The sequence below is a fragment of the Mus caroli genome, unplaced genomic scaffold, assembly GCF_978045245.1.
Source record: "Mus caroli unplaced genomic scaffold, Mus_caroli_1 scaffold_15, whole genome shotgun sequence".
Lineage (NCBI taxonomy): Eukaryota > Metazoa > Chordata > Mammalia > Rodentia > Muridae > Mus > Mus caroli.
In genome coordinates this window covers 45,417,652-45,430,278 of record NW_028227270.1, presented here as the reverse complement: position 1 = coordinate 45,430,278, position 12,627 = coordinate 45,417,652, and the positions used below count along the sequence as shown (strand labels likewise).

The 12,627-nt window shown below is 43.1% G+C and overlaps 1 protein-coding gene and 1 pseudogene across 2 annotated transcripts in view; both read right to left on the bottom strand.

Annotated features, from left to right (window-relative positions):
• Rhobtb3 (Rho related BTB domain containing 3) overlaps positions 1-12,214 on the bottom strand; it is a 58,411-nt gene extending 46,197 nt beyond the window's left edge. Inside the window, exons 1-3 of one of the 2 annotated variants that reach the window (XM_029468408.2) lie at positions 11,822-12,214; positions 11,498-11,723; positions 7,739-7,925 (exon numbers count right to left, since the gene is read on the bottom strand). In XM_029468408.2, the coding sequence (XP_029324268.1) occupies positions 7,739-7,925; positions 11,498-11,723; positions 11,822-11,823 (415 nt within the window). In that variant the 5' untranslated portion in view covers positions 11,824-12,214. The remainder of the gene's footprint in view (positions 1-7,738; positions 7,926-11,497; positions 11,724-11,821) is intronic. The other variant, XM_021180261.3, reaches the window with a different exon arrangement.
• Positions 491-1,813, bottom strand: LOC110307952 (methylosome protein WDR77 pseudogene; annotated as a pseudogene).
• Positions 12,215-12,627: the final 413 nt, after the last annotated feature.

Here is a 12,627-nt window from a genome sequence, read left to right as displayed (position 1 = left end):
ACTTATCTGTGAAATCTGGGACAGGAAAACACTCATCTCTCACATACAACACCAAGGAAGGAAAGGGTGAGCAAGCGCTACACTGCAGGGCCAAATTTATTCACCTAGAAAATGGATTTGACTCAGTATAACAGGGATTTGTACAAAACTGTTTTGTCTTCTCAAGGTACATTGGGCTAGACTTTTGTATATGGAAGTAATACCATAATAGTGAATTAAACTCTATATAAAAATAAGTTACGGAGCTGGAGGGATGGCTCAGTGGTTAAGAGCACCGACTGCTCTTCTGAAGGTCCTGAGTTCAAATCCCAGCAACCACATGGTGGCTCACAACCATCTGTAATGAGATCTGATGCCCTCTTCTGGTGCATCTGAAGACAGCTACAGTGTACTTAGATACAATAATAATAAATAAATCTTTAAAAAAAATAAGTTACGCACCTCTGAGTAGTGTGAAGTACTCCCAAAAATCTAGGGATACCCACATTCCATATCCCTAACACAGCCAATTTCCAGACATGGGAAGCATAAAATCCTCTGGTCACTTTGTCAGGGGTAAAGAGCATTGCTTTGGGAAAGCTGAAGAATAATTTTCTCCACTCCAAACTATACACCGCACTCACACACGTGTACTCACATACACCCATTTCCAGAGGAAGTTTCTTCCTCCGAGTCACTGTGGGATGCAGCTTCCCTCAGGCTGAGGAGGGCTTGTTTTGTTTTTTCTGAAATCCATTCTACTCCACAACACTGTCAGGTCCAGGGTTTGGGAGAGGCTCTAACGGCACAACATGGTGGATGACCTGATGGTCCCAGCCAACTGTGGTAAGAAGGGAGTGATTGAGTGGAGACCACGTAGCATCTCTCACAAAGTCTCTGTGGGCTCGACTTTAAACACCTCAGAAAAGCTTGAATCCAGCACAGCAAGTGAACAGTCTTCACTGAGAGAAGTCAGGAGAGAATACCATTCTAGTGACACACTGGGAGTGCACAGCTGAGCTGAGGGTACAGCTTGCATTCTTGGTGTCCACAAGGGAGACAGATCCATTCTCGTCACCAAAAGCAAAGACTTCATTCACTCTCATGAGGATGCCAAGCCAAGGCAGTAGGGAGGTAGCCAGATGCATTGCAGCCCATCTGTGATGCCGGCTTGGGACAGTGGGTATCCCAGAGCAAAATTCTACTGTCCTCACGACATGAAAGAAACACAGTCTTTGTGGGGAGAGGCAGCAACACAGGTAACCTGTCCTGCATGAGCTCGGTATGAATTCTGTGACACCTGTTGAGCCAGGTCCCAAATGTTGATGCAGCAGTCTTTGCTACCACTGACAGCTTGTGTGCCAGAGCTCAGGACAGTGACAGTAGACACAATGTCATCATGCTCATCCTTGCAGAACTTGCTGACTATAAGTGTCTTGTTCTCATCTAGCTCCCACAATTCAACAGCACCGGAATCAGAAGCCACCAGGATACCTTTGTCCTCCACCCAAGTGAGGTCAGCTATTCCAGCCTCGGTCTGGACGCCAGCAGAGCAGAAACCTTCATTGGGGGCCGCACTAGGATCCTTGGAAAACCACAGAGAACCTACCCAGCAGCTACCACTCAGGCTGGAGACACCCCCCCCCCCCCCACGAGCAGAAGGGAACCATCAGACTGGTACCGTGCAGCCTCCAACTGACGTTCCATGCATGCCGGCGCATTGGGGGGTAGGTTCTACTCGCGGGCCGCCGGGGGAACGAGCGGAGGAGGGGTGTCCTTCCGCATCTCCACGATTCCAAATCTAACCTAGACCCAGACTCGACGAGAGACCCTGACTCGGCGCTGGAGGGACCGCACACGTCGACTGTTTTCATTTAGATTATTTATAAACAATATATTTACCCACTGACAAAACATTTACGAGTACCTACTACCAATAAAGATAGAAAGATACAAAGCTGAAGGATTCATGACCAACTGACCAGGGCAGATGTGACTGCAAACATTTGCAATATAGAGAATACAAAATAAAGGTATTCAAAGTTACCATAGGAACAGAGAAGACCCCCATGGAAAGTGTACAGAAAAGGTAATGGTTCACAGCTAAGGATGAATCTGCTAAGCTGTTACAGAAGGAGGTTGTGCAAGGGGCACTGGCTGCAATCAGAATAGACAGTGTGGGCAGAGGTGTGGGCCAGAACAAGAAACCCATTTCCACTCAAAATAAAAATAAAACCCTAATTTTTATAACTTTTATTTGTGTTTACATGTATTTCTGTGTGTATCTGCCACGTGTAGGTGGGTACCTGTGGAACCTGGAAAAAGATGCTGACTTCCCTGGAGTTACAAATAGTTGTTCTGGGAATCAAACTCAGGTCCCCTGGAGGAACAGCAAGTGTTTTTCACCACGGAGGCATCTCTCCAATCCCATATTTCCACTTTTAAAATCTCAAGATGGCAAGCTAAGCCCATGTTGCTATCTCTCCTATCTGCTAAACCAAACATGTGACTAAATAAAAGGGAGCTGTCAAAGAGGAGGAGGAAGGGAGGGAGGGAGGAAAGAAGGAAGGAAGGGTAGGAGTTGGGAGAGAGGACTGTAAACAGACACTAGCAATGCCTGGCAAATGACAGCAAATAGCAGCAGACTAAAGCAGAGTAAGCAGTCAGAGTACAGGTGGTTTCACACACTGAAGCGACCTCCAGTGTTCCCAGCTCAAACATGGGAAGCAGGAAACAGCAGGACCACAGGCAGATGGCTGGCAGATGGCCAAAGCACACTGGTGGAAGGAAACAGCTAGCCCCACTAACCCTGTGTAGACTCCCACGTCTACCCCAGCCACAGACAGCAGCTGCCCAGAACAAGAAAAAGGAATCGATCCAGCCAGGAAAATGCAGTGCAAAAGTAAATAAACAAAAATTTCCATATCATTTGAGAAACTGCTACATCTTGACACAAAACTCACTGAATAAATTTACAATGCCTAAAGGAAACCCATTTAACATTCAACCAAAGAGAATTAGCTATAAGTAACTGAGTATTTTTAAGGAATTGTATCTTTAAGTATCTCTAAGTATCTAAAAGTATCTTTAAGTCAGGAATAAGAAATTGTGAGTAAGCCATTTAGAGATTTTAGATACACACAAAAAATTGAAATTAAAAATTTAAACAACAACAACAAAAAAGTGGCAGAAAAAAAACTTATGTACAAGTCAGAGAGAAGAAGCCAAGAACAAAGCAACATAAAGATATGCTGTAATTGAAATGCTTGGGAGGCAGAAGCAGGAAGACCACGAGTTCAAGGCCAGCCTGGGGTACAGGGTGAGCTGCTACCACAAAGAAAGAGGGGTGAGGGAGAGGAAGAAGGGATTCAGCAACAGAAAATAAGAAAGCCATGAGGGTTGGGAAAGATCCAGAATTACCAACATCAGCCCACTGAAGGCCTGTAGAGAGGGAAAAAAAATGGTGGGGTGCTGGCAGCTGCAGCCAGAAAGGAAGAGTCCTCCAAAGAGTAGCGTCAGGTTCTCCAAGGAGTCCAGTGGGACGATTACCCAAAGTGGGAATTGTGTCCTACAGTGTTCAAGAAGTGGTCAGAAGCCAGATCATGAAGGAGGAGTTTACAATACAAAGTTACTAAGATGAATACAAACGCTGGATAAGAAGAAAAGTGCTAACGGGAACCTCTGGTTTAAAAACCGATGTCATGTCCAGCTTCACTGCAAGAACCTGGACACAATGATACCTTCAATGGTGTGTAGCCCAGAACCCAGCTGGGTCATTCTGATCACCATCCCCCCCACAAAAAGGAAACTGAACTACTACAGCAACGTCTAAGTTTGTGATGACTTCCAGCAAGTAAGGAAGCACTGAAAACTGACTGAAGCTATCCTGGAAAGACACCAGAGTAATAGATCACAAAATACTGAACCGTAAAAACCAGTCCCTATAAACCATAATGAATTTAAAGAGTTGGGGGAAGGCAGAGAGAAGCAGAAAGCTGCTTATAGAGGAAAGCCAACTACAGAGTAAGAGAGAGAGCAGAGCACACTATTGCAGGTATGTGTTCTGCAGCTCATACAAAAGAATGGGTCAACCTCTGGTTTAAAAACCGATGTCATGTCCAGCTTCACTGCAAGAACCTGGACACAATGATACCTTCAATGGTGTGTAGCCCAGAACCCAGCTGGGTCATTCTGATCACCATCCCCCCACAATCCCCCTTGTAAAATGTCCATGTCAAAAAGCCTCCACCAAGAAGAAAAAGACATTGCGGATCAATTGTAGATCAAAGACTACTACTGTTTACATTTTGAACTGGGAAAAAAACCCTAGTTACTAGGATAAGCAAGAAAATGTAAATGTGGATATTTTAAATAGTCTACCAGATAAAAAATATCTCACATTTCTTGAGTGATGGCCATTTTATGCACAAGATGTGATTCATAGTTTGTTCTTATATGATAATTATTGAAGCCATCAGGAGTGAAAGAAAATCCCATGTTTACAACGTAGTCTCAAATTATCTAGAAGAGAAAATGCATGGGTGCATGTATATGCATGCGTGTTATAAATTCTGCAATTCAATGTTTTATTCTTGACAATTTTCTTAAGTTTGAAATTTGAAAAAATAAAAGAGAAAAACTAAGTTCCTAAAAAATTTAAAGCAATGACTGTGCTCATTTCACTCGTATTATGACAGGATTTTCCTGAGTTTACATCAGAAAGAAGGAAGCAAAAGCAGGAGGCGAGACCCGGTTGACTATGGCACTGACACTTCAAGCTGCCTGTGCTTTCTATGGGGATGCCTGGGAGAAAACTCAATAATGTATTCTTCTGACACAATTACATGCTGTAAAATGGGCAAATATATATAATATATATGTTTATAAAACAAATATATATAATAATATATATGTTTGATCACAATCACTGTCTCTTTGCATTCCTTAAGATCCTATTGGATGAGGCCACTCTGAAAGAGCCATCAGTGTTTTCTGGATGCTACTAAGTAAATTAACTTTAGGTTCAGAAAGCTGTCACTCATAGCCTGCAGCACCTCCTGAAACTGTAAGCAAATGGTAATTGTCCTGGCACAGGAGTGACTTTCAGAAATATTCAGGCCACACAGTGCAGACCTGACAGACATCAGAAACCATAGCGCTCTGAGCTGAAATATGAACTCAGGCGCCTGGGGCTAGAAAGATGTGGAGAGTGAAGAAATTAGAAGAAAAACTAATTATCACTCTCTTCTCTCTACTGGAAATATCGCAAAGTAATGCATATGAAGATATCATCAGAGAATTTACAACCCAAAGGACAAAAGAATAAAATTAAAAGAAGTGCTAAGCTATTAAATAGAAGCATCTTTTAGGCTACTGTGTTAGACATTAGTGGCATTTAACAGTTTTTCATATTTGAAATTTGTTTTGTTCTTTGCATATTATAAATAAATATTTACTTTTATATTTGTATGTACCTGAATTGTGGGTATTAAAAAAACTGTATAAATTTGAGGACCTCCAAATATCTGCAGCTTACCCATTTAGGAACCCCACCACCAAAAAAAAAGATTCCACTTTAAAAGATTAAGTGAGGGTCTGGAGAAATGTCTCAGCAGTTAGTGCTCCTGCAGAGTCCATATTTGTTTTCTAGCACCCACAATGGGCAGCTCACTACCATCAGTAAAGCCAGTATGAGGGGATCTAATACCCTCTTCTAGCTCTGAGAGAACTGCATTAACAGGGTAGACATAAATTCATGCAGACATACACCCATTTAAAAAAAAATAAAAACACCAAAAATTTTTAAAAGATTAACAAAGAATTGAAACCCAGCAGGGATGACAACAATAAAGTGAGTTTGAGATTTACTTAGTACAAAATCAAACACGTTTCTCAACCTACTTGACATGGGTGATGTGAGAGAAAAATGAGTTTAGCAGGGTGTATTTTAGGTGTACAGAGAGGGAGAAGGAATTTAGTAGGCAGAGAGTCATATCCATGGGGATACAGGTGAGGGGGTCAGGCTATAGCCATATCAGCGGAATGAAGATATCATATGTACGTAAGTGTACGTAAGTGTACAAAGAAAGCCAGGGATACAACGTGAAAGTTTATGTCTAGGTAGAGAGCTTAAGTACCAAATAAGCTCTCTGTGTTGCTGCTGCATATGGGAGGTCAGAGAGGGCACCAGAGAAGAGGGGAGAGGTTAGGAGAACCAGGAAACAGTAGCTCCTGTAGTGGAGCAGGAAGTGTTGGATAATTTCAAAGAGAGAATTGTGACTTAAGTGCAACAAATTTGACAAACAAGCATTTAATGCTCACCCTGGAGAGCTTAATGCAAATACAACAGCTGAAGGGGAAGCTCCAAGAGGCTGGGGGAGCTGTCTCAAGAATTAAGGATAACTCTTTCAAGAATCATGAATAGGAAAGAAAAAAAATTGGAGAAGTCCTGAGAATGTGAGGCCAAGGGCAGGTCAAGCTTGTTTTCTCTGTAAGTTACTAGGGTGAAACATACCTGGCCTGTGGTCCAGCAATCCCCTGGAAGGGACAACCCAAGTATCAGAAGGACCGTGTAGACATAGTTTATGGCACATTTATGCAATGGCATAATATACAGCAATTAAATGAGGAAGCAATATGCACACACTCCTACTGTGCAACTCTGTATGTGTGATGTTCAGGAACAGGCAAGGCCATCAGAAGCCAGAGAGCAACAGCTTCCTCTACAGAGGATGTTATACTTAAGTAAAACAGATTAAGCCGTACTCTTGGGTTAGCAAGCCATGGGTTCCTTACTGTGCTGGTTAGTTTTATGTCAACTTGATAGCAGCCAGATTCATTTTGGAAGTGGAAACCTCAATTGAGAAAATGCCCCGTGGTACATCCTGGCTGATAACTGATGTAAGAGGCCCCAGATCCATGTGGGATCTACCTCGCCTGGTTTGGTGGTCCTGGTTCTATAAGAAAGCAGCTTTAGCATGTCACGAAGGGTGAGCCAATATGTAGCACTCCTCAATGGCTTCTGCTTTAGCTCCCACCTTGAGATTTCTGCCCTGCTTGACTTCCTGTCCTGATTTCTCTTCGTGATGGAATTACTCGCAACAGCCCCAACTTCCTTTGTGCCCTATCACAGCAATAGAAACCTAACTAAGACACTATACTACGATCTCAAAAGTTTTTTTTCAAACAAAGAATTAAAATTTAAAGACTGTTTTACTAAGGAAATGCCATTGAGTACATTTAGAAAATACTACCAATTCAAAATGAGTCTTGGGTTGTCCTTGAGATATCTGATGATCTTGTGCACAAGAGCACAGTCTGAGACAGACTGAGTCATCGGAACCTTCCAAGCATGTTGTAATAAACAGCCCTTGCTTGGTCCGAGCTGTGCGTGTATTCCACTCACTCCCAGTTATCTGTCTAACCATCCTGCTCACATGCATACATCTCTGCATGGGGAATGTAGCCTTGCCCATGGAATGGATCTTAAGATAGTCAATAAGATATTATTTAGGCTCAAAGCCAGCCTAATAATACACTTCATATGTCAATAGAACACAATTACTGATGTACAGCAGGAGAGCAACTTAAGCGAAGATTTGTATGTAAACCATAGTAGAAGTTTGTGAATCTCCCATCTGGTATCTAAAGAACAATGAGTTGTTTACATTTTCAAACAGAACTGTATTCATCATTAATCAACTCTTCTTTGTAAACATGGTATTTGCATGCTCATTACAAAAAAAATTTGCACACTTACCATTTTGTCTCGTACCAACAGCTGCAATGATTACTGGAACTGAGTTTGATGCTCTTTTAATCACTGGAATATAGTTATCCTTTACTTCGTGGAATGAAAACTTATCATTCACATTGTATTTGATCACAATGATGTCGGCACCCCCAATTAGGTTTCGGGAGGTGTACCAATCACTGTCAAAAATGTCCTAAACAGAAATGCAAACGTCAACATTTAGTTCGTTTATCTTCAAATCATTCCCCGAACTCATTGTCATATCAGTTATAATTATAACTGTTCGTGTAAATGTTCCACGTATGTTGGCTTTTAGAAGTTATGAAAATATATTTTTAAATGGCATGGTGGTTTGATTAAGGATGGTCCTATAGACTATGAATGCTTGGTTCCCAGTTGGTGGAACGCTTAGGAGGTGAGTAAAGTGCTGGACTAGGAATGCTCACACTTCCATATGTGAATGTTCCAATCAAGCAATATCTACGTGACAGAGCTTTTAGCCTATGACAGAAATGCCTGTTTACAGAGAGAGGTTCTTGTCCCATCTCCATACAAACCTCCTTAGGAAGCCTATTGAGAACGAGAGTTGCATTGCAGAATTTTTAAATAGGGACAAATTATCAACAACCCAACAGATAAAGCATATTTTAAGAGAGCACAAAAGAGCAGAAATAGGAAGGCAAACAGAGCTATCAGGGTCAAAGGCAAAGGACTGAGGACAGTTCAGGATATAGTGTTAGGGTATAAGGGGCAATGGGCATGGGGAGAAGTGACCATACCCATATAGCCCAAAAAGATGAGAACACCGAACTCCCAAGTCAACAAAACACAAACTCTCACAGGTCTAAGCATATCTGTAAATATTCACATTCAGAATATGCGAGTGAAACACAGTAAGGAAGCTGAAGGGTAACAGTAATAACAAGAAAACATCAGAGACCTGGGATTCAAACCCAACAGCCACTTAACACCTAGAAAACAAGGTAGAAATTGGTTTTCACATTCCAGTAGTTAGGAATCCCAGAGTTATCAGAGAATTATGTGGGGGCGGGGGGCCATTAAAAGAAAACATGGGAAAGGGGGCTTAAGTATTAGCAATTTACTCTGTGGTATTGAGGCTAAGACAACTGCAAACACTTAGTTGTAACACAATCTAGAGCTTCAAGCCTGTATAAGAAAATAGAAATAAACATCATGGTTTATTCATTTTTTATTCATTCATTCATTTCTCAGTTCTTTGAGACTGTCTAATGTAGCCCAGGCTGGCCCAAACTGATATCTCTTTTTCCTCTGCCTCCCAAGACCTGGGATTATAGGCAGGAGCCAGGAGGTCCAGCTAACCTCATTGCATTAGAACATAATTTGTACAGAGAGGAAAACAAAAATCTAGAAATATGAAATTAAATAATAATATGACTACAAAAGAGAGAGGTAGGAGAATATAAGCCATGAACTTTATCTAATGAATTTGAAACAGATTTCTTTAAAAAGCGTCAAGATAGATGGCAAGCAGCCAGAGTAGGGCCAGTCAGCTACAGAAAATAACTAGAAAAAAGGGAAGCTCTTCCAGATCCTTCCAACCTCATGGCAGCAGTAACGCCTTCCTTTTAGGCTGCATCACAGAGAAAATGATCCACTGGTTTCTAGAAAGATGAGGAAATCCATGTGTCCCAGCCCTTGTAAATCAGTTCCAGGATTTCCCTGGGATGTTACACAACCAACTTGGGGGGCCACACTGGAGTGTCAAGCTTATTTTTTAAAAAACAAAATCTGAGTTCCTACAGGGAACCAAGAACTTCATTCTGTTTGATGAGTGTGTGCAGGTCCTGCACTGGTGTAAATCTTGACTGACATGAGAAACTCTGCCATGCTTCGTGTAAGTACTATATGACTGCACTAAAGCTGTAATAGGCACTTTATTATGGCAGCTATCGCTTTTGGAGCACCTAGAGCCACCATACTTGGGACTTTACCCTTCAGCACAGCTCTAGGATAGATAGGGAAAACAAGCCTGAGAGGGGGGTGAGCAATTTACCAAAACCACATATAGTGAGAGCATGGGGGGTGCAAGCTGTCCCTTTTGTCGTCCAAAGCACTGTTTGCTATTCTGACTCAGTACATATGCCAATCCCAGCTGACAGGCATCACCAACCGTCACATTGCTGGCAGAATTTACTTGCATTCAAGAGGAAGACCCAGAAGCTCAGAGAGAATAACTGCCTATTTAATTCACTGTGCTTGAGGGCTCATCCAATCTGGGAAGTTGTACCCAGTGACAAATGTGTCGTCACAGACTGTGAGCACACACAGTTGGAATTCCCTTAATAAACCATAACAGTCAGGATGTGACAAGAGTCAAGACCACAAAGCTTATTTCACCCATTTTGAAGATTTTGTTTTATCTATTTTATTTTTATAAAATGACTGGCTCTTGGCTAAATTGACACAGGCAGGAAAGGGTTAACTCTCAAATTAAAACAAAACAAAAAGCAAATCCCAACATCCTAATTCATCTTCTCTTATGTTTTCTGTATTTACTCCATCAATTCATCGCACATTTATTCAACAGGACACTGAATAAGTAATACTTTTAGGCTACAAGATCTTTCATAATAAAAGGGCTCAAAGTAACTGTGCCTACAAGTCCTTCCTACTGGCATCTTTTGATGCTGTCATCACTGTCATACCTGAAGGCTAGGTAGCATCCTTTCATTTATTTCAGCACACTGATATGAGTTTCCAGTTAAAAAGTGCTTTCTTTCCATAATAGGAAAATATGCTCAAGAAAATTTTCTCTTTACTTTTTACACATTTCTATTCAAAAGTATGCTAGTTCTCCTTAGCGCTGGTAGTTTTCTTTAAACAAGAAACAAAAACCCGTCTTTCTAATGTAAAAATCTCACATAATTTGTACCTTTTTTAAGACCCAAAAGTTTAAACATTTATATATTATGTATATATAGTAATCTTTAGCTGAAAAATATATAACTACAATATCAGCAAGGAATCACAGATTTAAAATTAAATGAAGACACTTGAAATATATAGTGCTACTGTGTTGTGAAGATATTTGAAAGTCAGGGAGCTGTCTTCTTTGTCCTTTTATCAAACACTTGAGAGTCAAGCTACTCAAGAGACAAGCTAAGACTTATTTTATTCAACTATCATAAACATGAAGATTTATTTAAGTTCTTCGTGGTATTTCCAATTTATTAACCACTAAAACAAAAGGCTAATATATGAGCATTAGCATTATTTAAAAACTAATCTTTTCAGAGGTTAATAATCAACAAATAAGCCATTTAAAATTAGTTCTCAAATCCCATCCTTTCTTCCCTTTTTCCCATACTATTTTTGACCTGTCCCTGTCTAGAGTATTTTTGCCTACGTTGAGCTGTAAAGGGCAGTATTTATAGAACACATCTCCCTATCCTCCACGGGGTGGACATGAAAACATGACTCTTGGCCAGTGGAACTTCGTGACCCTGTTTGGGGTTGGCACATTCAACTGTCAGCTGTCCACTAAAGAACAAGTCTTGAAACACAGTAACTGCTCTATATTGCCCTGGGGCCATTTTACCTTACAGACGTGACTGGGCTGCCCCCACCACCTCCAAATTGTAACAAAGGATGGGATTTGCCAAAAAATGTAAAAACACAAAAACAAACTAAAAAACTCTCCAGGCAATCAGGAAATTAAAGAAAGGAGGGGAGGAGGGATCCAAAAAGGCAAGCTCCTTTTTCCTGGGCACCACTGCCCCTTACCCAGACGGGACAGTCGTGCACCACCAGCTTGACGTTCCCGAACGCACTGGCCTGGTACTCAGTGAACACCGGGCGCGCGACCGTGCTGGCCGCGTTCAGCAACAAGCTACTCTCGTCCCCCGACACCAGCGGGCTTCTTCCCAGGTATGTGCGGATGAGCCCCGACGGCCGGTTGTCCTGGTGGAACGTGTCGCCCTCGTTCCCCAACGCCACGATGTGGATGGACCTGCGGGGCCGAGAGGGGCGCGGTGAGCGGGTGGGTACAGCCAGGGCGCGTGGCACGTCCCGGACCCAGACCGTGGCAGAACGGCGACGCGTACGTACATGATCGTGGCTGGCAGGGCGGCGCGGAGATGGCAGCGGGCGGCCTGGCGGGGGCCGGGGCGACGCTCTCACTGCAGTCAGCTCATCCCCGGCCGCGGCCCTCGCGCTCCTACGACGCGGCGCTGCCGACGCAGAGGAGCGGGCCGGGAGTGAGCGGCCAGCCGGGCGCGGGCAGCGCTGCGGTCCCTGGTCGCCGCGCCTCCGTCCGGGCTCCGCCTCCGCTCGGCGGGGCCGGAGGCCCGCACGTGTCGCCCCGAGAGTCCGGCGCGCGGGGGAGCTGGCTGCTGGCCGAGGCCGCGGGACACAAAGGAGCGGTGGGCGCGGGGACGACGCCGGAGCCCGGGAGCAGCTCGCCGCCAATCCGCCTGCAGCAAGTTTCCTCAACTCGGAAGGCTGAAACCTGAGCCGGGAGCGGGGGAGGGGCGGCCTGGCCCCCGCCGGGGACCAGAAGAGAGCCCAGCGAGGAGCAGCCCCCTGCCCACCCCGCGGTCCCGTACCCACCCCAGCCTTCGCAGAAAGTGTGTTATCATTTTTTGTCAATTTACAACATGCGCTTTGGCTGTTTTGTAAAATCGTACTTGTGAAGAAGGAAAAAAAAAAAAAAAGGCAACATTCATGCAGCTGCAGAAAAGGTTCTTTGTTCACGCACCAATTAATTTGCGGGTGTCACTTTGGAAAGGTCATTTACTATTGCAAGCTATATTTGGCATATTTTAACCAAGATTGTGGAATTTGAAGTGTTGGGATTTTTAATGTGTGATTTTTTTTTTAAAAGAAAGTTGTAGCAGTTTACTTGGATTTTTTTC